The 25,929-nt window shown below is 44.8% G+C and overlaps 1 protein-coding gene, 1 long non-coding RNA gene and 1 other non-coding gene across 5 annotated transcripts; all 3 read right to left on the reverse strand.

The window, feature by feature from the left end:
• Nucleotides 1-5,604: 5,604 nt before the first annotated feature.
• On the reverse strand, nt 5,605-5,689 carry LOC121080190. Its single transcript, XR_005825285.1, has one exon. It is a non-coding gene; the product is annotated as a small nucleolar RNA SNORD45 (small nucleolar RNA).
• Nucleotides 5,690-6,891: 1,202 nt separating this feature from the next.
• LOC121080175 (N-alpha-acetyltransferase 20-like) lies at nt 6,892-9,299 on the reverse strand. The gene is made up of 3 exons (XM_040578047.1): nt 8,859-9,299; nt 7,707-7,852; nt 6,892-7,224 (listed from the first exon to the last, which is right to left on the reverse strand). The coding sequence occupies exons 1-3, from the start codon at nt 9,011-9,013 to the stop codon at nt 7,139-7,141; spliced, it is 387 nt and encodes a 128-aa protein (XP_040433981.1). The 5' UTR covers nt 9,014-9,299; the 3' UTR covers nt 6,892-7,138.
• A 1,240-nt stretch (nt 9,300-10,539) lies between these two features.
• Nucleotides 10,540-21,813, reverse strand: LOC121080176. Of its 3 annotated transcripts, XR_005825277.1 has the most exons (7): nt 21,323-21,813; nt 19,476-19,768; nt 17,648-17,719; nt 17,256-17,387; nt 15,002-15,165; nt 13,510-13,775; nt 10,540-10,900 (listed from the first exon to the last, which is right to left on the reverse strand). It is a non-coding gene; the product is annotated as an uncharacterized LOC121080176 (long non-coding RNA). The 3 variants fall into 3 exon arrangements; XR_005825275.1 differs by having other exon boundaries at nt 17,256-17,719; XR_005825276.1 differs by lacking the exon at nt 21,323-21,813 and adding an exon at nt 21,189-21,300 and having other exon boundaries at nt 17,256-17,719.
• Between the last annotated feature and the right edge of the window lie 4,116 nt (nt 21,814-25,929).

The following is a 25,929-nucleotide window of genomic DNA, read 5'->3' on the forward strand; positions in this document are numbered from 1 at the left end:
TATGTACAGAGTAGTTTTCTAAGTGTGTGCTGACAACGTATTTATTTGCATGTGTGCCTGTTGAGTGCGAAGAGTGAGTGAAAATGCTTTGTGCCGTGTCTGGATGCAGATTAGTTTTGGCTAAGAAAAGGATGATGTATGACAAACAAAATCTTTTTCTCCTGCTGTGAACAAAATAGTTATTTCTAAGTATTTTCCAAAGAGTTTAGATGAACAATTTTAGGCATCAGGCATGAAAATTATGCGCAAACTGCATGCTCTGACATTTCTGCATTTGCTGCTTGTGGTGCATTGTGGCTCATAATTACTTGGTTTTGCTCAGTGACTGAGCTATTGAACTTGAGAGAAACAGAGCTATAGAAATCTATAGTATGAGATGGAAATGAATGAAGAGTGTGAGCACCTGAAGAGCAGTACTTCCCCGCTCTGCTTTACAGAGATGTTTTCTCTCTGTTTCATGAGTGAAGAACCTGAGTTTGGAGTCACTAGGTGAATTGCTGCCGTCACACAGTGATGCAAAATAGGCAGAAATAGAAATGGGAATGCCTGACTCCACATGTAGAAAAGTTCAGGTTTGGAAGTCTGACAAACAAATAAAAGTTGGTGCTAACTAGTTGCAGCAGGCAGCTTCTCTTGTCCACAAGCATGCTGCATTTGCTATGAAGCAATGCAAAGGAAGGAGCAGGAAAGTTGCTCATCTTCCAAGGAACTCAAATCCCCATGAGAAGATTCAAACGTGTAAATGCCTGCTTACATATTTTTTTTGAAATTCCCTTTATTTAGTTTTTGTTATTCTTTTCTTAATCTCATCTAAGTTTTTGTTTGATTTAAGCACTCTGTTGCAGTGTAGTCACAGCAACAAGTTTACTTCATTGACTCTCTTTTTTAGGAATGTAAGATTTAAAAGAAAAGAAAAACAAATTCAGACAAGATAAGCCTTCATGTGGTCCTGACCCAGCATTTATTCATAGTCATGGAGGAGGTGTGAGTGAGGAGTGAGCGCAAAGTTGTTCATGTGCATTTGTCTCCTTGAGTTCACTGGAGGCTCTGCTTGTGCCTGTGACTGTTTGTAGGTATGCCTTGGAGTATGTTGTGTCCAAATACGATGTACATGGTAGAAGAGACCATGTAAGAGTTCTGGTCACAGTGACGCTGAAGTTACAGTTGCCTGCCTGTACCGGCGTTGATCTAGGTAGTCCATGAAACAATCACAGAGAAAGCACAGCAGCACAAACTTCAGTGAGAATTCCCTACACAAACGTAGGTCCGCGTTGATGGAGCTCCTATGTGACGTCTTCTCAGAGTACCAGTGTTAATTTAGGAACATTGAACTATGGCAGACGGGCACTTGCAGTCATATCTGAAACTGCAGTATAGACACAGCTCTGACTAGGGCCTATCTGTACACAGTTTCACATTGCTGTAACAGTAATTGTTCAGAAACATTCCTAGCAGCATTTGCACAGCTCTCTCCTGGGGTGCAGTTTTACTAGTGAAGAGGTGATGCATGCTCATCCCACCATTAGTAGGGCAGTGACTACACTACATCAGTTTCTAGAAGAGGAGAATAAGAACAATACAAAACCTGTCTGCAGAGATGCCCAGTGAACGATTTAAAGACTTTTGAACATGTCAGCTCTAATTAATGTGTTTGACAGCTGTAAGCCAGCTCAGGTGGTGTGTACTTTAGCACCCCCTAAATTGGTCAAGGCAGGTTCTACCTAGTGTTTAATTTGATCTTTCTAGCATGTATTAAAAGCAGTCACACCTTGATTGCACTAGACTCTTCTGAAACACTACTTCCAAAGGAGTAGCTAACAAGGTTCACCTGCCTATCCTAAAAAAAAGTGCTGTTTGTCCACATTTGTATATGCATGTGAATTAAGGGAGAGACCCATGGCTTATTTGTCTGTGGCACTGTTTGATGTTGGGATGGCATGCCTAATGTTATCATCTTTCCAACGGTCACAATTTTTTAATTGTTTTAACCCAGCAATAGATTCCAACCATACCCAGATTCTTGGATAACCAGTTTTTCAGTGTACCTTTTTGTTACTGTGATTGTAGGAGGGAAGGCAGGCGGGAAGTTAGGGAAGTGGAGTAGCACAGAGTATATACACAAGTGTTGGGACACAGCCAAGCTTTAGATTAGTACGTGACTGTCGTTTCACCATCTTTTGATACACTGAGTTTTTCTGAGCAGTGGTGCAGAGTGGAGTAGCACAAACAAAGGCTTTAAGGGAAAGAGAGAATCTGGTGGAGGCTTTCTTCTGCATTACATCTCTGGTATCTCAAGTCTTTCACAACAGTTAGGAATTAGCAATAAATAACCTCTGAGGACAGAGGAATAGAGAAGGATGCATTTTTAATTGCAGGATGCACAAAGAAGTATACTAAATGCAGAGAGAAGTACAGGGAAGCTGTCCAGCAACTGGGACTCCAAAGGTGGCAGCTCTTGCCTTACAATGGTCAGAGAGAACAGTTACTATAACAGCAGCTTTGATACTTAAAGCCTTATTCCATTAGTGATTTCTGTAAATGTGTTTTTTACATCATAGAGACATCACTTGAGTGTAGCTAAACTTGTTGTTTCCCAAAACCTTTGCAGAGAAGGGCAATCTCTTGCTCTATTGTGGAGGACTAGAACACTGAAGTGTCAAGTCAGTAAAAATTTGCTGTTGGTTTTAAGGGAAATCGGATTGTGCCCTTTAAACTTCTTGTACAGATCTCAAGGTTGATTCTGATCTACATAACCCCAAGACAGCTGAACTTCAACCAGTAAGGAAGAGCGGCGCATCAGTCCTCCTACCATCTCATAGGTGTTCCAGTGCCATGTCCTTTGACAGCACATCACAAAGCAAAATGGTCACTTGGTGCACAGCCAGCCTCCCAGGGCAGTTGCAGGGTGATTCTTGCTGTGCAGTATGTGCAGCAGCGTACAAAGGTCTCCGAGCTGTGGGCCAGGTGACTGTTTACAGTGTAACCAGTATACCAAGTCAGAGAGAGAACAGAAAACGCGTTCCCTGCATGTGAAGTTATTCATGATTTAGAAGAATGGAGCAGCTAGTTTAGAGTTAGTCCTTGTCTCCCAGATAAAACTTCCTTCACTTCTCCCCGACATTTAATTCCTCTAGGGTTAGAGTACTGATCTGCTGAGACTGGTCACAGAGCTATACAGGGCACTTGTAGGGAAGGTGGTTTGGAGAAGACATTTTGTGAAAATAGTTTGATGAGGAGAGAGTTCCTTAAAGCACCATTGACCACCCCCAACCCTGACCACGCCCAGCGTCTGACCCTAAACCCGACCCCGACGTCTAACCCTAACCGGCGCCTAACCCTAACCAAGCGCTCCAAGCGCGCGGCTGCAGTACCCAGTTTCTGGCCGCCAGGTGGCAGCAGCGCCCCACCAGCCCCGTGCTGAGCACGGGCCGCGCGAGCACTGGGCGGGGTCTCGGCCCAGTTTACGCCACCGGAGCCCGGGAGTGCCCGCTGCGGCTGCGGGGTGCCCTGCGCTCTGCCCTTCGCCCACTCGCAGCCCAGCCGCTGTTACCCCTTGCCTCCGTACTAAAAAGCACCCGCGTGGTTCGAGCGGCTAAACCCTTTGCATCTGACAGCTTTACAGTTGGGTGGCTCTTTGTGCCCGTGCCCCCGGCCCACCAGGAGGGAGCAGCAGCAGCATGGGGAACCCCTGGCACAAGGTGCAGGGGGGGCGGTGCATGGTGGGGTCCTACGGATAAGCCCCAGCGATTGCTGTTGTTCCAGGAGAAATTTAAACAGATGCGGGTACCACTGGGCTTGCTTTAGTCACAACTCAGAGCCGGGCTGCCACCCCAGCGAGTGGCAGGAGCAAAGGGATACAGCACGGCTTAGATCTGCTTCTCAAACCGTTGGGATACAGCACGGCTTAGATCTGCTTCTCAAACCGTTGGGATACAGCACGGCTTAGATCTGCTTCTCAAACCGTTGGGATACAGCACGGCTTAGATCTGCTTCTCAAACCGTTGGGATACAGCACGGCTTAGATCTGCTTCTCAAACCATTAGTCAACGTCTGAAGTTTTTAGGAGTTTCCTTTGGTCCTGTCAGTTCTGCAAATCCATCACCTGACTGTCCCAGGTGATTCATCTCCTCAGTTCCAGGCTGCTCCTCAGATCTTGATCTTCTTTCTGCCTGCTTTAACTCACACACTCCTTCGAGTACACTTAAGTCTTTGAACAAGCAATTACTATTCCAGTAGACAAATTTTTCCAAAAACACCTGAATTTGAGAACACCTGTGTACACAACTTGATCATCTGTTGTTTCTCTGCTCTCCCACTGATTAACTGGACTGGGCTTTAAACCAGCCTTGGATTAGGGCTACACTAGGGACAAGGCGTGGTTCTGCCACTTAGCTGCTTCAGCACTTTACATTTCCTAATTCAAAATACTTTTTCTCTAACAGACAACACAGAACAAAATGCTAAGACTCCAGGTGTTACAACAAACAAAAAAGCCCCAAACCCTAAACAGTGCCTCTGAACTCTTTCCCTTTCCATCCAAGGAGTGGAAACTTCCTCAGTAAATGACAAGTGTCCATGACCACCCAAGTGACCTGTGCTTACTGAGCAGGAAAGCAAACAATACCTTTTCAGCTGGCACATGTATCCAAATATATACCCAAAGAAACTCCGTCAGCGTAACTTGCTAAGAGCCCTGCGATCTTACAGCCTTACCTGTAGTGAGTGCCCCTCTAGGGAACTGCAGAGCTGTGGACTCTCAGACGTACTGGAGCACATCTCTTGCCTGCCTGAAACGTTCAGGAGGCTCTCGGATATCCAGGCAGCAGCAGAAAGCGTTCTGATTTTACAGCAAGGCTGACCACACTGGCGAGTTTTCTTTTGCATGCTCACACCTGGAAGCCAAACCAGAACAGCTGCACACACAGCAGAGCAATTACTCAGCACACCTACACCAACAGAGCTCTCCTAAAGCACACCTGGAGCCATTCATACCCCAAGTCAACATCTACAGCAGAACTTGGCCACAAGCTTTGACACAATGTCATTTTGGGGTCAAACTGATGCACACCAAAAAATTAGTAAAACGCACCTCCTTCTCTGCCACGTCAGGTATCGTGCTCCTTCAGTTCAGCTGTAACTGTTACATTATTTCCCAAATGCAAAGCCAAACAGAGAAAATAGAACCACAGCCTGCTCCTTAAAAAGCAACTCTGCGCAGGCAACCGTTCATTGTGTGTGACCAAGGGAAGATGTGACCACGGCCCTTCAAACTTTCGGGATGCCTAGGCAGGACTAAACGGTGCTTGCAAACAAAGAACATGCCTGCTCGTTAAGACAGGCTGGTCAAGTTTACCACCAAAACTCTACATCAGCATTTGCCAACCCTGTCCAGCTTTGGGTAGCCAGAGCTGCACTCGGATCACTTGAAAGCGTCTCCCAGTAGCGGCCAGTACTAAGCTCAGAACTGTACCTCCCTGACACCTGCATGGAGGAAAACTCAGACTGTGCCCCCTTCTCCTTAAGGTGCCTTAGAGCTTGTGACAGGAATTTCATCCACTGCTTGGAAAAGCTCCAAGGTTGCAGCTTAAGGGAACCAGAGTTCCCTGGGTCTCAGAGTAATTCCAGAGCTAAAGCGGTGACAGACATCAGCTCTAGGTCAGATGATACATGCCAGCACTCACCACTGACCCAGGGTGGCAACCTGCTCCCATCCGCTACCTCCTGACCTAGGAAGCCCCTTAGGCAATTACAGCAGCAGTTTGCCAATGGAAAAACCACAACAGCATGACACGGTGACTCAAAGATCTAAAATAGACCCCTTGCGCCTACAGAAGCTGGTGCTAAAAACACAACAGGTGAACGAGAGAACATTAACTGCCATGACTGATACTAGAGCAAACTTCACTGGGCACTTAAGGAGAACAGCAAAACCAGAATAGTAGCAAAAGCCTGCATGCCCAGGACTGTAATAAAAGAAAAAACCCTGCCTGGAGATTGTTATGAGCACAAGTAATACACATCCTCTTCAGTTGCGATCTGAGTTAAGACAGACAACAAATATCACAATACACCCATACTGATCAGTTGCAACAGCTCGCCTCTCACTGTGTCTGTTATGGGTCACAGGTTCTCCCGCTTGTCTCAGCTACGTTGGGCACCAGTTGCTGTAGCTGGAGCCCAACTCAGGCAGCCTCACACAGGGCACCCGCTGCTGCAGCACAAGCAAGCTATCAGGCTGCAATAAGGCTTTTACCATCAGTCAGATTCTACTGTCTGTGCTGTTTCTCCTTCCTCCAGAGATCAGATCAGATCCCCTCTCCCACACTCCTCAGGGCTATTTAACTACTTAGCAGGAACGAGCTACAGCTGCTCATCATCCATGTCCCTCAACCCACTGCATTGGAGGCAAGGTCACAGCTGCATGTTATCAATACTCATCAACCCTCTGCCTTCACTCCTCTGCACTCCAAGAAATTGCAGGGAAGACAGTGACAGAAACCTGTGTTGGAACTAAGTGCCTGGTCAATGCCTCCAAGTAACAGCAGCTGTGACATGCAGACAGACTGTGAAGGGACAGATGGATCCAAGAATTAAATTAGGGAACGAGGTAAGTAAAAGGCACAGAGAAACAGAGACCTCCGAGTTCTGGAGAGTATATTTTGATGTACCCAATTTCTGGTTTTGTGGCTCAGAAAGAACAGAGCCCAGTTTTTGTCGCAGCAGTTATATGGCTGCAAAGGGAAGGTGAGAGCCAGCAACAGAACTCCTTCCTGGCACCTTCTGTGTAGGAGCAGCGGCCAGACGTTTTCAGTTTCGGAGCAGGGCTCCGTGGGAGTGACAAAGTGAGGGGACTGTTTTGTGGCCGAGAAGGAAAACCATGACACCACCATACAGGAAGCAATTCCATTTTAATAGTCTCCAAAGTGTCACGGTTCGAAAGGAAGAACAATAGGGTAAGAGCACGAATATGCAGCCAATACCGACAGAAGCAGCGTTGGTAAGCTTCTCAATATTGCTTTTTGGTATTTCACAGGGAAAAACATTGAGCCTAATATTTCTCATCTGTAGAGTTCTTGGGGGCTTTGGGGAGAAGGAAACTGACACTCTTACTAGGTTGTCTGAGAATCACAGTTTACGGTTACTCAGTGTCTTCTGGTCTCACAGGATGAGGCAGAGGTATAATTGATTTCTTCTCTGTAACTCTGCAAAGAGCTTTCCTCGTACCTATGGCAAAAGAAAATCATGCTATTATGAAAGACAGTCATTGCACAAAGCCACGTTAAGTGACTTCTCTATTACGTTAAGATCATTTTTCAAGAAGATTTCCTAGAATATCTTGAGTTGCAAGTGACCCATAAGGATTCATCAAGTCCAACTCCATGCTCCTTGCGGGACTACCTGAAACTAAACCATATGACTAAAAACATCATCCAGATGCTCCCTAAGCTCTTGACAGGTTTGGTGCCCTGACTGAACGCCCTTTCAGTGGATAAGATTTTCCTAATGTCCAACCTGAACTTCCCCTGACGCAGCTTCATTCCGTTTCCTGCAATCAAGTTTCCTAACTGATGTACTCTTCAGTAGGAAAAGCTATCTAAAGCAGAATACAGAATCCCATTCATCAACGACTATCTGAACTTGTACAGGCCCAGGAACCCTCAACACAAGAACCTTTCCATTCAACTTAAGGCACAACAACCACTTACCGTAAGCATCTTCATCTGGCTCTCCACTGCTAGCAGAGTAGTGCTCCGATACTGTCCGGTACACACGGCAGCCGAGCTGCTTATACATATTTACTGCAACCCGATTTGATACTCTCACAAAGAGATCGACGAAAAATCCACCCTTTCTTTGGAAACATAAAACCAAAGAAAAACCACAGTAAGGAACAGCAGGTGAATGTATTGCTAAATAACCCATAACTTGTAATCTGACCAAGAGCAGGTCTGACGATGTCATATGCTAATCAAACACCTTTCACACTGCAGTAACAGATGCACTCCTTTCCCAAGGGACAAATCCGGTATAAGTTCAGATTTTATTCTATTTTTGCCATATAACCATTCTTTTATACCAGCCTGTAGGTTCAAAATTATGAACAGGAAGAACAGGGCAAGCTAAGCACTCGCACAGGTCTCATATACACATAAGAAATCTTTCATTAAAAAAAAAAATCATCTAAAAATCCACATTTTCAATTGCATTGGCTTAGGGACTGCCTCCTTCAATGTGCGTGGCAGGGGGCAGCGGCGGAACGGGTCACAAAGTTCAGTCACCTAACACAAGGCAGCCCTTCTCCTCACAAGGCAGATTCCTCAATGTGCAATTTTCCCATTTTACCAATTACAATGGGGTTGCCCTACCACCATGAGTTCAGGACATTTCCCTGTGGGTTCATTTGATGCTCAATTAAATCTTCAGCAAGTACAAGCAGCCAAGCATGACAAAAAGTAAGCTAAGGTACTGTCTGCCATACAGAATTGGTTCCAAGGCTGCCTGCAGGAACTGCAAAAATCTCATGATCACTGAACAAGCACGCTGGAGACCCTACGGGAAAGTGTTGACCCTCCATGAAACTCTCTTGCTGTCAAGACAAGGACCTTTTTCTATACAGTATCTCTATTAGAATTCAGGCTACACCCTACTCATTCTGGCAAGTTAGCTTTCATAGAAACCCTGAGATCTTACACCGCCACATGACAGTTTTAGTCTTGTTCTCTAATTACAGGGAATCCTCAGCGAATCAGAACACTACTTAAAGCAAAATTCCGGGTCTCTTTCATGCAAGTCAAATACCTAAGCCATGTCAGTTGAGAGGTTACTTTTAGAAGATTAAAGATAAGCATGGTACTCACACTTCTGAAATTTCTCCCAGTAGTTCCATCAATTTAGCAGCCAAACCCAGCTGTTGAAATTCCGGTGCAACAGAGAGAGCAGTAACATGTCCGTGCCACTCTTCCCCAGCCACAGAGCCTTCCGCTTTACCCAGTACTGCGAACGTACAGAGCATCAGAGCAGTAAGGAGCACCTTGGGAATAATGCACCACACGCAGCCACACGACTTTACAAAAAACCAAGCAGTCTACAAACAAACATTGCAATGATTGTGGTAAAGGCTTAAGCAGTGATTCTATGCTATTACTCAGTGATTCAGCAGCCACTAAGTTTCATTTTGATGCAGTATTACAGTTTTTTCTTTGTTAGTGTAAATAAATAAATGGATCTCCACAAATTCATTGTTTGAGGCGTGCCTTCCAAATGCAAGTTTTAAGCAATTCTCTTGAGTCTTTAACTGAGCGGAATTCACGACTGAAGGAACGGAGGGCTAGAAGCCCAAAACTCACTCACCATCCCAGCAATTACTGAAGACTTTATTTGACTATGGGGCAATAGAGCTTGGGACGCTTTGCCAATGTGGCAAGAGAAAGCAAAGGCCCTGGAAACACTGGACGTTTAAGGAAAAATAAAAAATAAAAGCAGGGATGGGTGTGTGTTCTTCATAGTTCCTCTCCTTTCTACACAGAGCCAAGCTACTGTTAGCTCGTTAATGAATATGCAGACTTCCACAGGGAACTCTTATAAACATCAGGCACTGCTAAATAAGCAACTGATGTGGTGGGTACAGAGAAACCTTCCGTACAGCAAACGCTTTAAGCTTTACTGTTAAACACTTCATTTCCTGGGTCCCTACAAAGACTCCCATTCTGTGCCCACCTTCTCAAACCTGCCAAAAGAAGGGGAATAAAAACAACTGGAAGGAACAAATACATATATATACATATATATATATATATACACACACACACACACACACACATATATATATATATATATATACACACACACATGTAAAAACACGGCGAATCTCTGTAATTAAAAAAATTAGGAAAGGATGCAATCATCCAAGTAATGAGGAGTTAACTGATGCGCTGCATCGGACAGTCTTGTCAAACTCATGCTGGTGAAACTAAGCTCATACCAGTTGGTTTACTGAAACACTTGTCATTTTGATTCAAGTATATGTATGCTAAGACATTCGGCTATAGAGTGAGTGCAAGAAAATACATTTTTGCACACTACAGCAAGAGACCTGCAAAGGGCCACGGTATAATACGCTTCAAAAGAGTCTGTGGTACAAGAAATTCAGCCTCATGGGCTGCTGGCTCAAACACACTGGTGGAACACTCTGTATAACTGGCCATACGCACGGTTTACACGGAGTGTTGTATGCAATGCACATGTTTAACTAGGTATTTATGGTTTAAGACTTGTTTTAGCTCCTAAGGCAGGCAGCCAGCAAAGATGTTTTCAAGAGTTAACAAGGAACAGAAATTAAAGGAGTTGCTGGTTTTAAGAAGCTGACTCATCATTGTTTTGAAAAATGGCACCATATGGATCACTGTTAATGCGCTTGTAGACAAAGTGAAAGACCTTGGGTTGCGGGCAGCTGTGCAGCTTTGTCTGAATCTTCTGAGGGTAGGTATCTTCTGTCAGTTGCTGCCGGGTGTCATCAACAAAAAGAAACAGGCTATAGTCTTCTGGATTCTCCACTCTAAACTTTTCAGCACAAAGCTGACATACATCTGCGGTAGTGATGTAGGGTCTTACTAGTAAGGTCTTTCCTGTACACGCACTGTTAACTTCCTGGAATGCAACACGAAGGTAGTTCTGTAGAATGAGAAAACAGACATCAGAAACAAAACCTCCAAACCTCATCCTCTGAAAACAGGAAGCTCAGCAACAAACAGCAATCCTCTCTATGTTCTAGTTGTGAAACGCACACCAGTGATTCCTGTACATTACAGCCACCTTGTGAATTGACGTTGGTGATAAGACTGTGGCAGGCATAACAAATTCATAAGTTGACATCCTCCTTTCCTTGGCTCACATTCTAACCCTGCAATTACAAACGAACAGATAGCAGTCTTAAAGCCCCATTGAAAACACCAGTGGTTTTAACGGGACTGGGTGTTTGGCCTTACTAGGAAACTAAATGCTGTGAAGCAAAATAAACATCAGAGGCTGTAGGACAAGGCCTCAAGAACAAGAGTCCAAGTACTGTTAGCCTGATGAATAAGACTTGTAGGGCACAAGCCCTGGGAACCAAGGAACAAGCCAACTGCAGACCCCTGAGCCGCTACAGCTGAGGAGGCAGCCAGGGGGACAGAGAAACAAGTAGCCAGATAAGGGAACGGATGGCGCCGATATGTAACTTTGTTAATCAAGAAAGCCGCCTAGAAAGAAACCCCCTAATCTTAGAATAGGAATTGTTGCTATAAGGTAAACTAATCGGTTCCTATTGTTTAAACGGTGTGTCTTAAATGTCAACCAATCAGTGTGTAATATGTAGAAGGTAGAGACGTATATAATTGTAAGAAAATCACTAATAAACTGACATCTTGCTTGCATCAAGCTGTGTCCCGTCTCCTCATTCGCCGCAAATTGGTGACCCTGACGTGATCCAGTGAAGGATCCGATGTGGAGGGGCTCTTGAATCACCTGAGCGACTTGCAGCAAATCCCACAGAACTTTGAATGATCCGCTGAAAGGAAGCGGGAGCCGGCCTGAAATCCCTCCGGAGTTGAGAGGTGAGCTGTGGGAAATCCGTAATGGGGAATCGGGCTTCGTCCCCAGAAAGAGACGTTTATGAGCTTATGAAAGGTCTCCCTAACAAACATGAGAAAAGTATTTCTGGGCATGACCTTAAAGCAATGCTCAAGTGGGTGCAAGTAGATATGCCCGCAGTGACTGCATCTACAATTTTTACACGGGAACTTCAGGACAACACAGAGGTGAAATTGTGGGATTCTGCGACAAAAGGCAATACTGAGTCCCACCATCTGCTCTCTTCATGGAGAGTTATTTTTGAGACTCTGAAAGCACAAGAAGAAAAGGCAGAGGAAGGAGAGGAAGAGGAGTCGCATGCTCTTTACCAGCCTCTAAGTCACAGTGCTCTAAACCCCTGGGTGTCAATGCAGTTGAGTATCCGTCAGAGGAAGATCCCTTTGACCCAGGACTGACAGACCCTGAAAAAGGACCTGATTTATACTCTCCTGATCTACGTGATGTGTGGGCAAAAATAAAGAAACAAGCTTTAAGGGAGGTGGATTTAGAAATGGCTAAGACTATAGTTGCTCCGCTCTTGTACACTCAGGGTCGGGCAGGGGGACCACGATGGGAGGCTCTTTCTTTTTCGGTTGTTAAGGAACTGCACCGCAAGAGGCAGCATGCCCAAGAGATGATGCTGCAACTGCTGGTCAATACTATTGAAGAGAAGCGTCACACAATATGTTCATCATAAGGAAAAAGAAAAAAACCCAACCCTCTGCCAGCAACACACAAGGGTGTTGATCCACAGGTTGCTGCACGATAAACCATTCACACTCTTTATGCTGCAGCATGGAAAAGGCAATCCATTTTCATGCAGGACATTTCCATCACATTAACCAATGGCAACTTAGTGTCTGAGCCTGATGTAACCAAATTTCATCTAACAGGCTTAGAGGGAGGCAGAAAGAAAATTTACTCTGCAACATTAAAGTAAAACCGTATGATCACGAGGCAAAAGCTGGATCTTTTTTCTCTGCTGAAATTCACACATGTGCACAACTGATAACATAGATTAATTCTAAACAAGTCCTACAAGCAAACGTAGTTCTACGTTTCAAAAAGTATTTAAAAAGTAAAATAAAAAGCAACTGGAAAAAAACACACCCAACCACAAAACACTTTTGGACACATGAGCAAAGCAGCCTGCCATCACGTGCTTTTTTGCAAAAAACTAACTGCAATTAGAAACTAAAAGCAGTAAAATGAAAGGAGATGGAAAAAATGACAGTAAGAAAGACCTGTTTATTTACTGAGCTGATACTTACGTTTGTACGCTGAATAAATTAAGCATGCTAAATCACAATGGCAAAAATTCACGTTTCCTAAGAACAAGCTGTTAAAAGCTAAGACTGAGAAGAATGCTCATATGACTTCAGTTCCAAAGAGCACTCTGGGTTTTTAATAAACTTTTGATAGCTTGCAGACTGAAACACTGGAACTTTGCAACAGCTTTTAAACCATTAGGACTGAGCAGAACTAATCCATTTTTGTTAGCCGGTGTGAAGAAAAAATAAATTAAAAAAATCAAATCAGCTCTAAATAAGGCAAAGCACACTACAGTTTCAATTTCTAAAGTAGCTAACACACAGAAGACCTGTTTTTCGATGCTTCTAGATGGACAGGATTGCTTCAAGGAGAGGCTGAGGTTTGTGCAAATGCCTGTAACTCATATAGTAAGTATCAAAATTCTTTATGCAGTATCAGCAAGTTGTATTTCATCATCATCAAAATACCGGATTTTTTGCTTTTCCATCCTTTTGAGGGAGGGAGGATGAAGGCCTTTCCAGGACCCAAAAGCTGGTGGTAAGGCTGTGAGACAGCACCACAGACATGTAGTGACCACATCCTGGTTCAATGTGGGAAAGATGAGTTGAGCTGAAGCTGTGTTACACATACCTTGTAGGGAAGGTGCTTCATGTCAGGACTGCAGATGTGGAGAAGGGAGATGGAAAACTGGCATTCTGGGCAGGCAGCAAAGTGCTTGAATTTGTGCCAAGCATAGCCTGGAAGCGGAGCGACCTTACTGATTTGAGGCTCTCTTTCAAAGAGTCAAAGGAGCAGCCCTGGACACAGCTGGTGCCAGCTCTTCCCGTGCTCCCCTGCATCTTCCAGCATCCAGCACGGCGTCCAGCTGTACAGGTAGCTTGGCTGAAGTTCAGTTGCTGAGGAAGAGAAGGTGAAACTGAATACAAGATCCTGCTGAAAAAAATCTTCTGTCATTTAGTCATCCAGCAGAAATACAAAGGTGATTAATTTTCCTATTAAGCGTAATATTTTGCTAGAAAGAACAAAGAATCAAGCTACTTGAATGTGACACCTAACTACAGGTAAGCAGAATATAAAATGGATCCCAGTAAGATGGACTAGCTTTGTGCGCTTGCCACAGTTTGGAATTTCTGTTTGTCAGTTCTCCTGTTCCTAAGAGAGGCATATTGTGGGAGACTGCTGCTTTTCCCAGCTCCTTCCTGTTCAGTGATGTGCTGTGGTTGTTTGCATGGACACTGATAAAGCAGAAGGAGCCACAAGTGAAAGGTTTAATTACCTCCTGATGACCCCATGCCTTCATTTATCAAGCTCTTAGCTACATCATAACTTATTGACGGTTGTTGTTAGCCTCTCCAGCAGCTTTGCACTGTGGTATGGACTGTAAACAACCAGACACAAAGGAGTAAATCCTTTCTTCTCGATTCCAACATCCTCCTTGCTTCAGTTCGCAAACTGATGCATCTGGACAGACAGCAGCACGCCTATCTACGTAACAATCTTTTCCTATATGAAAGGCATGCAGACTTGGTTTTAAAAGATAAAGTAATCCCGACTGTTTTGTTATTCTTCAGTTGGAGTTACTGCCCTACTCTGAAAGAGCAGTAAGAAATGGGAGGGGGGGAGAAAAAAACCCCACAAAACAAACTACAAACATGAAGACATCCACAATACAGAACTCTACTCCTTGCTTAAACTTTCAAATTGTAGGCAAGCTTTTCTGCCAAGTCTCCTCTCTATTACCCACGGTAAGCCACCAATCGCTACTGGGGAGTTGTGATGATTTATACCACTGGAAATCTGGGTTTGTTCTTTTTAACAGCAAAGCGTACAAAGAAGCTGAATCTAAAATACAATTTGGTCTGTCCTCACTCTGCACGACTTAAATACAAAGGACAGTGGGAAAGCTCCATTATTTAGTGTTTCCTTTATACCATCATAACCACACTCTGTTATGAAGTGGAAAGACTTTGAAACAGAGGCAAATTTGCCAGCCATCTTCTCAGCACTGCTTCACACCACTTGTGGCCCCAAGGAAATCATTATGAATCATACTTCTCAAATGGAGATTTCCAACAAAACAACCATCCCCTGGGCTTTTTTTCTCTTCAGCCTAAAGCTCTACCTGAAAATCATCAACTGAAGGCATTGTTCTGTTAGTTGTCCTCCTCTTGTGCCATTGCCGGAGAGTATCTCTAGCTTCTGAACTCAGCAGCTGGGCAGCCTGGTCTTCCTGGAAGTTCTTGATCAGCAAAAGTGCTCCATAAGCACTTGCCAAGGAATATCCTCCTGTGAAGGACAGCAGGGGAAGAACAATTCACAGTGGTTGCAAACACCACGCCAGTTCCAACGGGTCACAGTCAAAAGTACAAACGATTTCTGTTTTGTTTTTTTTTAATAAACAGACGCACACATACACGAAAGTCACTGCATTCTATGGCCAAAATATTTATACGTAAAGAAAAACAGCTTACTTGCCTGCAAAATACTGGACAGTGTGTTCTCAGCTGCTAAGAGCCGTGCAGTGGTTGCCTGGGCTCCATATTATCAAAGTGGTGCAACAGTATCCATCTCTGGGTCCGCTAGCGCTGGGGGTGGCCGGTTATTTAAATGACCAGTGTCGCTCCTTTACTCCTGAGTGTTTTTACAAAGGTGGAACATGAGTTTTCTTCTAAACAGTTTCCAAACAGCGATTTGTTTTCTTCCTGAGCTTCAAGCGGGGATCAAACAAACACAGCTGTTTAAACGACATAAAAGACCATCTACCACTGTTCAGGAACTTAAAAGTGACCCCCTTAGTGGCAACAAAGCAATGACCGAGCGTGTGATTTGTACCTGGAAGCATCCCAAAGGTTTTGCTTTTGTTTTTAAAAGGCAGGCTGTGTTTGTTCACCTATGTCCAACACTACATCCAACTAGTTCAGGAGGCAGCGTGTACAGCTCTCCAGACTTCACCTTTATTACATGAGTGGAGAACAAAGTACAGCCACAACAGAGTTGCCGATGTACAAAAGGAGCTGCAGGTCACAAAGGAAAAGGACTCTCAGCAGGAGGCAACAGTCCTCAGCAACCAGGAGAAACAGAAGACAGGCTGTCATATATTTCTCTTGCTCTTTAAGTAAACTATTTGAGTGGGAGCATTCAATTAAGAGGCAGCACGGTCTATTTGTGGAGTCATTCAGAGATGCAGTCTATGCTCACAGTAGTGCTTTCTGTATTACCGACAGCATCCTCTCGCTTTCAGCTCTGTGATGAGTTCAATACGTGGAAGACACGCAAGACCCACCAGACAAACTGGAAAATACATTTACATTTGAACCGCACAACCCCAAAGCACTAAACAATTTTTCCTGCACCGTACAGTTTAACTAGTGCACAAACAGGGCCAGCCAATAGATGAATGACTTTTGCTACATTAAAAACGACACGACTTAACAGCCCAGTAAATATTTCTGCCTTTCAAGCGTGTTAATGATCTCCAGCTTCACATCTCAAGTATTTTCTGTCCTAAGATTCCTGAACAATGCACCCTGCACACAAAGCAGGGAACAAACTAGTACTGAACCAGAGGAAACCTGACACAGTTCTGTCATGCATATCGGCATGTAAAAGGATACAGCAATTTCAGCAACCCAAGAGATAGCAGAAATGGGACGTATACACATATACTTAACTCACAGCTGAGCTTGGTCACAAGAACCTTTGAAACTTCCTCATAAACTGATAGATTCTGGGGCCTACCAAGGGCTGGCAGAATACCTCTTTGTTAAAACCACCACCGTGAAAACAAAGGAGGGAGATTTCCTTGCCTCTAGCAGACTTCAGCCATTGTTCAAGAGTGCCTTAAGAAACATATTCCTAGGCCTCATAAAAATACTCTGTGAGAAGCAAGTATCGGGCATAAACCAGGATCATTAAGGGGGGCAACATTCTCAAAAGCACTCTCCCCAGAGGGGCAGAGAATTCCCCCAAAGATTTTACAAAGCACCTAACCCGGGTCCCATTCCAGGTCTCACAACTCAATTGAATGCTGCAGACCCAGACATACTCTCGGGACATTTTCAGGCACAGAAGGATAACCACAGTTGGCACCCACACAGCCTATGTTTGCTTGCTAAGTCAGGACGCCTCCTCCTTCTTGGCAGAAAACAACATACTCCCTCCTAAGACGTCGGTAGATTCCCAGGTCACTTGGGGCTGTAACTCTGCAAGCTAACCAGCCTTCTCTTATTTTAAGGTGGAAATAATTACAAGGTTCTCTTGTTACACTACCGCCATCACCGACTACATGACTCCGTCAAAAGGGTTTCTACTCAAACGAGGTGAGGAAGAATCCCCCTTCCCCAGCCCTCCACTCAGTTCTAATAGCAGTTGATTACCTTCTCCATGCAGCAAAGATGGATCCAGCAATTCCACCATGTATTCAGTTTCAGTATCCAGCTCCAGCGTATCACCCTGGGCCAGCACATATGCCAACACAGGCAAGAAGTCATCAGCTCCAAACAGCCTCCCTGGGTCAAAGAGAACACAGGCAGCGATAGACAAATCACACCCTTTTACCAGTTTCGGTGTTTGAAAGGAAAGTGTTATTTTGCTGCCTTTACTGACCGGGTTTGTATTACTCTAGAGCCTCTCGTTACGGATGTGCAGCAAAGAGAACATCATCGGACACTTGGTGGGCAGCGTCCAGCTTCATCTTGTACTTCTAACGAGCACAAACTGGATGACGCAGACCTTGAAGCACGCAAGGGAATTTAAAGACTGGGCTCACCTTGGTGTCAGCTCAACTGGTGAACTCACAAGAGGTAGCCATGCCAGTCTGGCCTGACCTCCACCCGCACTTCTGTCAGTGGCTAAAAGAAAATCAATGGGCATTTTCTTTATACGTGCACGGACGACGTCCCCTTTCTGGAAGGATCCAGCCACAAGTATCCGTTCCTGAGTCCGAAACCCAGCAGAGAAGCCTGTATATAAAAGCCTATTAGATTTTACATGAAAACTCTGCATATTTCCTTGATGGATCATGGTTAAAAACACCAGTGAGCAAAGCCTCACGTAACTCCCAACTAGCTGGTGAAGCATCATCAGTAACAACAGCACGCAACACACAGAGGCTCTGCTGTACCTAGGTCTGTATGTGTTCCTCTTACCGCATTTAAACTTTCTCTTTAGAAAACGCTATGTGGCTAGATCTCTGGGTCTGGCCAAACTGTGCTCATTGCAGAAGCGGTGTGATGGTCACTTGAAACATCAAGATCGGGAGCCAGTTTAAACTATGGCGAAACTCCAGAGGACTGAAGGGCTGATATTGAAAGTCAGACCAGCTAAGACATACCCTCCAGGTATTACACTATTATATGGCTGAGATTACAGGACAAAGCAGGTACTGGAAACAGGTGCTGGCTCGATGCCACATTTTAAAACTTTACATGACAAAGCAAGACAACCCCAAGGAGCATTTGCTGCATCTTAGCCCAAGCCCCTCAGTACAATGGTTCACCAGAAGCCTCTCAGTACTTTTCTTTTGCATGTTGGGAATACCTTACTCAATGTGATAATACAGTATGGAGAAAAAACCAAAGTTTACATCACTTTGGGCAAAGATTCCTATATACATTTTAAAATGCAGGATTTTGCACAGAAATAAGCCAGGTCTAAGCTCCTGCCCAAATCTTGCCAAAGTGCCTGGGGGTCTTTTACAGCCTCAAGCTTTCACCATTCACCTCAAGTCTCAAAAGAAAGCAAGCATCCTGATCGGCACAGAGCCCAGCTGCAGATTCAGCACTCGAAAGAAAACTGCCAACCACCTGCAGCAGCTTATACTTTCTTAAGAGAAAAAAATCTTCCACTACCACCAGCATTGCTTCACCTTAGCTCGTGACCTACCACGGCAGCGTATGATAAGATGTCAGGCAATAGGGCTGCACCTATGAATTCATGCTGTCCAGCACAGCGTTTTAACTGTGCCACTGACTAATCAAGCGGGTCTTAACTGGTCTGTGGTTCCATTTCACCATCTAGGTTTCAAGTCACTTTGGGACTCCTGCTACAGCGTAAAAATAGATGTTATTTCTCTTGCAAAAACACAAAGAAATTGTCCAAATGAGAACGTTCAGAGGCACAGCAAACCCAAAACACTGGATCAGGGGCTGCTTTCCTCCAGCCATTAACACAGAGCCCTTGTAATTGTCATATTGCATACACACTGCTGAATTACTACAGCTAGATACTGGGTGCATCCTTTATTACGATTTCCAGGAAAATACTAATTTAGAACCAGTGTCAAATTCTAGGCTTACAGGACAGCCTTTCTGACAGCCAAATTCAAATGCCTACAGTCAAGCAAAGCTGGTGGTTGGGTTTTTTTTTTAAGCTGCTTCACAACTCTGCTTCACACTGAATTTGTAAGATGTGCTGCCAGATGCAGAGAGATCAGGAAGGAAGCAGAGGAAGAATCCCTCTCAAAAGGGCAAGGAGATGCTACAAGAGCTCCAGGAGGAGGAGACAAAGCTGCAGAATCAGGTGGTCTCATCTCCTCCACCAAAACACAACCCCAGGTTTAGAAAAACAATGACCTTGAACCACAAGAAGCACCATACCTGAGTTATTCTCCATAACAGTATAAATCAATTTGCAAACTCTCAGCAGCAGCATGACTTTCTTTTCAGGTGAATACATCTTCTGCGTGGTCACAGACTTTCAACATCCACATAGTCTGGTGTTGGAACAAACACGCCCGGTTCCTGAGGATTCCTCTGCCGCACCACCTGAAGGTTTTCCTTCAGTTGTTTCCAAAAACCATCTGCAGTATGAAACACTTTCAACATTGCTTCATTATGGCTCTTCAACAGCTTCAGAATGCACTTATGCATGGCCTTCTCCAGGACAACATCTGCAACGGGAAAACACAAGTTGAGCTGTCTTCCTCCTCTAGAGCAGAGCCAGTAGTAACAACCCCTCCCAAGAGACACTGTAGAGCAAGACCTACTTGCTAAGGCTTAGTTATTACAGAAGCTGAGTCTCCAGATGTTTGTCAACAAGAAAATAAAAGGCAGAACAGAATCTGTATTCTATTTTCATTTCTGACAACGTGGGAAGTACAAAAAAAACCCACAAAGGCAGACTACAAATTGTCACAACAAAAAAAAACCCAACAAAAAAAGAAATAAACCCCAAAACAAAGCAGCAAGCAAGCAGCAGCTCCAGTTAACTTTTTCTTTTGTTGGCCAGAAGTGTCCCGGTTTTATTTTACTTTGAGCTTAGACTTTAATTCTGAAACTTGAAGCATAACACAGTCAAAACCCTAACTTTTGTCTGCTTTGGCATGAAAGCCCATCTTTTTTTGCATGGTTTCCATCAGAAACTATAACTCACCCAGGGTCTCCTAAAACTTGGCTCAGCTTTAAGATCTTTATGATGCTGGACAGATTACGGGCACTAAACTATAAATGAAAACCAAGCTGCGTTTATCCAGCTTCAGATTTCATCATGCAAGCTTATATACAGCTTTGTCATCAAGTCTGAAGTTCTTTGTTTGGCAATAGTGTGCACATGGCACAGTAACCTCTCAGTTATTTTTCTTTTATTCTTGTTTTACTCAAGGTTTTCTTTAACAGTCAGTCTCCATTTCCAAGGTACAGAACACATCAACAGAGAAAGCTCTTTGGTAAATATTTTCTTTGAAAACCTTTACTTTGTAAGTGAATTTTCTCTCCCACTCAGCCTCCCTATGACAACATAGCTTACATTAATAATTAGCTTATATCCATTATTTGTACTATAGTGAACCGCCACAAGCACAATAGAAACTAAGGACCCTTCAGCCTGGCCACAGCACAAACACCCTGGCGATGGGGCAGGACCAGAGCCCAGACTAGGCAGATGTATTAGGGGAGCACAGGGACCGAGAAGAGAAAGAGGAGAGGCCGTGTCACCACTAGATCACACATTTATACAGGCTAACAGTGGACATCCCTGCTGCTAGTGGCAACTCAAATGTTTCGTTAAACCTCATGCCCTTTCCAGGTTCTTTCCCTGTTCTTACATGTTTCTCCTAGACCAGTCTCTTTTTTTCTCCCCCTGGCCTGCCCTTTTTGGGGGTGGTTTTTTTTTTTTGGAAATTGCAGGCTATTCCTAAGGCTTGGGATTTACACACACACACACTCCCCTCCAAATAAACATTACCTACTACTTTCGTTTTCTTGCTTTTGCTTTATGTTTTCATTTATTTTATCCTTGTGTTCAACCAATTTTCCTTTTGTGCCTTCAGACTGCTCTTTCTCATACAAACACACCCTTCACACACTCCTCACCTTATGGTGTCTTTGCTTCACATGTAGCATTTATTCTGTACTTGTCTGGCACACAATTCCCAAATGTCCAACCCTATTGGGAGCTCCCATCTCCCCTGTCCCAATTCTGCTGGGACTTTGGTAGCTTCTCTTACTATTTTCCCCTTCCGAGATCCTGATGGAGGTGGCAAAGCCATGTCTGCTTCATTCCCAGACGCTTCAAACACATCTAGGTGCTCTCTCATGGAGCCTGCAAAAAGGTGGAAAGAGTGAATGTGAGGAGCAGCACTTGCCCTCTGATTTTCTATAGCCACCAGTAAAGGCATAACCAGTCTGACACATGGTCTTGATGGCCTGTCACACAGCGTGAAGGGCAGATCTAGCTTCCCACCAGACCAAAGCCACCAATTATACATAACAAGCGGCAACATTTCAAATGACTGATCTGGTAGAGCCACACAATCACCATTGACAGCACTACCAAACCCAGCCAGGAAAGCAGAAGCATCACCCTTCTGCACAGTGATAGAAACTGCCTCTCCCTGCTATCAGAGCCATCCTCAGGGCTCACAGGGCAGAAATATTTTTCCACCAAGAAAAATGCACAAATCTCACCCACTGGTATGTTAGCTAGCTGAATTTCTAGAGCAGGAGTCCTCAACTACGGCCCGCAGGCCAGATACAAGCCCCCCAGGGTCCTCAATCCGGCCCCCCAGTATCTACAGACCCCCCCTGCCCCCTGCCAGGGGTTGGGGGGGGAGGGGGCGGGGAAGGGAACCAAGCAACTGCAGATGACTGCCTGCCACTTCATCTGCACGCCGCCCCCCTGTTTAAAAAGTTTTGGGACCCCTGTTCTAGAGGGTACACATAGTTCCTTGGTAGCTTCACTGATTTTTATTTTATTTTTTTTACAGTTCAGCTTGCTTCCTTTATTTATACTGCCTGTTCAGTTTTCTAAGAAAAGTGAAACCGTCAAATGCTTTGCTTGTAAGTGGAACATCTCTGCAGTTTGCATTCCAAGTGCCCTATCTCATTTAAGTCAAAATTAAAGCAGTCTGTGCCACCAAGCACTGGATTAAAGAACTCTCTATGCCCACGTTAACTCCCACAGGCTTCCACTGGACATGACTAGTTAACATCAGACATCCTTCCCCTCAGCAAAGCGGGGTCATCACCACATCTGGTCACAGGAGGCTCAATAAACTGTAAAGAGTTCAGCACAGATCCCCAGAGCCCTTGGTCCAAAAACAAGGGAGCACCTAGCTTAGGATGGGACATCGGAAAACTCAGTACACTTCTCCGATCCTCTTTATAGGCTCCAGCCCGGCTGGTTCAGCTGCTGCCTGCAGCATCAGCACAGAGGGAGCTGCAGAAACCGTCCCTCCCCAGAGGCTACGGGAACTGGACGTGGCAGGCAGGGAAAACTCCTCCATAGAGCCCCAGTCCCTGGTCGGGGCCAGGCTTGTTACCTGTAGGCAAGAAGTAGAAGCCTCAAGCCTTCTGCCCTCAACCCTCGCTTAGTGCTGCTCCCACAGCTTCCCGTGCAGATGAGCGTCGCAGGAGGCGTTATTTCACATTGGCAGTTTGTCACGGGCTCCAAAAGCAGTGCCTGCAAATTGCTCCGAAATGTACTTGATCACACTCCACATTTACTCTAAAAACTTAAATCTGAAGCAGCACAGAGAAACAGAGCAGATAACTCACATGGCTGTGCTCAAAGCTCTGAACAGGGTCTAAATACTTATTGCTGAAGGCTGTTCCTAATGGTTTCTGTGCCGTTAAGGCAATCGGGTAAACAAAAACAGGACAGAACATGGAGTAAAGCATCCTTCAGTGCTGTCCAGTGACTCTGTTACAGCTAATAGGAATCAAATTAAATAAAGGACATAGCCTCTCTTTGGAATCGCAGCCGTAACTGCCTTGGCTCCGTAAGGGCAGACCGAGAGAGACTGTCATTTTAATGCAGCACGTTTGCACAGAACTAGAAAATGAGGAGGTGACTAAGACATGGCAGTGTGTCTGAGGTGGTTGTTGTTCTAAAAAACAAAACAAAAAATCACAACCAAAAAAGCCCACCAAACCAAACAAAAAACCCCACCCCAAAACAACACACAGCCTTTTATTCTCTCTCGTGAATTCTTGGAATAGTCATAAGAACCACAGAGTTCTGCCCTCAAATTAAAAGTGGCAAATTCCAGCAAGTTGAAGCGGCCAACAACACAGCAAGACTGATAAACACTGGAATTATTTCTCAATGGTCAATAAACAACCCTACGTATCCTAATTAATAGAAAACCTATAGAAACGTTTAGATTATTATGAAAGCCTGGAAGGACAGCATTTCTAGTAATCTGGGTCCTAGACCAATATTCAGTGTCAGAAGACACCTATAAGCTGTTTATCCTTTCTACTGAACTGCTGTTACTGCTGCCTTTCAGAGAAAGGTGTTTCTGGATCCGATCCCCCAAATCAATTCCCAGCTAGCAGTTTTCACTGATTAAATAAAAAAAAGTATAGGAGGGTCATCCCCCCCAGGCAAATGAGCATCTAAGTTCTGACTGAGGACTGATTGTTGCATATGAACATCTCTGTATACTCCCCCAAATCCAAACTGGCAACAAAAATTCTTGTTTGCTTCGGCATATGCAAAGTGTTTTCAGCTGTCCTCCCGGTTGCTTAATACTCTTCAAGCCAAAACAGACACTCTTCGGGTTTTGTGGGGGTGGGGTTTTTTTGTTTGTTTTGCTTTTTTAACTGAGCATCATTTGAGCTGAGCACCATGTAGTGTTCCTGAAGTGATACTTATCAATCATTAGCCTCTAGCCTCAAAATGGGAACAGGAAGTGATCTGATAAATGAATTGTAAAGGCAAACCAGCTCGTTTTGTCATGACTTGTGGATGCATCTGTATCCTGTGCTGACGTGCTATTTTGTTTTGCCACAAACCCCACAAGTCTGCATCTGGAAAGGACAACGTATTAGTCATCACCACTGTCCTTACACAGCCCTCTTTACAGCCTCACTGGCCTGAAACTGCAGGCGTGCTCTTGCCTTTTCTGGCTTCAGTTTACCTGTTACCGCACTACTGTTGCTCCACGGGAGATTACCTGTCAAACTTCAGATTTACATACAAGCCCTGATCATCACCTAGACAGAAAAACCATCCATCCATAAAAGAATGGCTCAGAAGAGACTGAACGAGCCTGGGAACCACCACTAAAAAGGCACAGTCCTGTAAAGTAACGTTGCCTGGGCGCTGAAAGCAGAAGGATGCTTTAGAACACCACGTGTGTGGTTGTGTATGTGCAGAATACACGACTACGCTGCATTTGCTTTCTTATAGCTCTTCCTAATGTCTTGCACATGTATAGACTGGCATGACTGATACAGATCTATTTCAAGACACCTCATGTCAGGATGGCCAGTGTCCAGCTCTTGGTGGGACATCTAACCAGTGACATCATGCCTCACCCCTTGTGCAGACAAGGGCATCTCCTCCAAAGAAGCAAGGCTCGAAAATCAAGACCTCACACAACCTATATGCCTTGATAATCTGCACAACCCTGAAAAGAAAGGTAGGACTGAGGCAGGTGATGGATAGGTGGTGGTGCCAGGAGCTAAACAACTAGGGAAGACAGGTCTCCGGGTAAACCTCCTCCCATTTTACCCGCCTAAAGCATGCCAATGAATGACAGAACTATCTGTGCTAGGTCTGGTTTGCTTTGTTCAGCTGTGGGTTAATTAAAACTCACGTTATGGCAGTGTGGTAAATACCTATCTTTTCTTAAAGAAGAGGTAATAAAGGACCATGGAATAAGTCACAAAGCAAATCAAAGGGATGCCTGGGAAAGGGAGAACCAAATCCTCTGCTCGGCACTTTTACCGCTTGTTTCTTACTTGCCCTATCTGCCTGCTCCTATAGCGAAAGGAGCAGTGGTGAGGGACACAGTGGTTGGCCTCGACTCAATATGAAAAGATACCAGGATGAACCACAGGGTAAGGGAATGGGACACCAAAACAAATGTACAAGCACCCTAAAAAGTAACCGCAGCACTAGAAAACAGTCACAATTTTTTTTTCCCCCAAGAGCCAGTAGTGTCATACCATTCCTAATTCCTTTAAGAGGATAAACTGGATCAGCGAAGTAGAGGGACAGTAGGGGATGGGCTGTATCCTAACCTTTTTTAAAGCCTAAAACCCTATTCCATGCAAATCTCCTACTAAGCAAACAAGGGAAATCCCTGTCATGCTGTAATTACCATAAGGTGGGTGGCTAGAACGGGTGTATAAAATACTGCACTTGGAGCCCAAGACAGGTATTTGCACAGGGGTCAGCCATGATGTCAGAGCAGAGACTTTACATACAAAATCTGCACATGACATCACAGCACGGGTGGAAGAAGGGCAGCCCCAGTCCTTCGCAGACCAGGTTTAATTAATAAGTGAGAAACGGGCCATAAAGCTAACGTGACAAAATCCTCATGAGAACAAAAGTAAAACATTGCACTCTCAGCAAGAGGAATACAAAAGCAAAAGCGCTGCTACAAAGCAGCCTCCCCGGAGCAGACGGCAGAGTGACTCAGCGGGGACTGGGCTGCGCCCCTGCACACCGCAGCTCTGCCCGCCCCGCAGACCCCCAGCCCTGCCACAGGGCCACGGCCTGCCAGCCAGGGACCCAGCACAACCTCTCCCAAGCCTCCCTGCAACACCCAGCGTTTAAGAATCCATTACAGATGAGACATACCACAGCAAAGAACAGACA

The sequence above is a fragment of the Falco naumanni genome, chromosome 21 (assembly GCF_017639655.2).
Source record: "Falco naumanni isolate bFalNau1 chromosome 21, bFalNau1.pat, whole genome shotgun sequence".
In the NCBI taxonomy this organism is placed as follows: Eukaryota; Metazoa; Chordata; class Aves; order Falconiformes; family Falconidae; genus Falco; species Falco naumanni.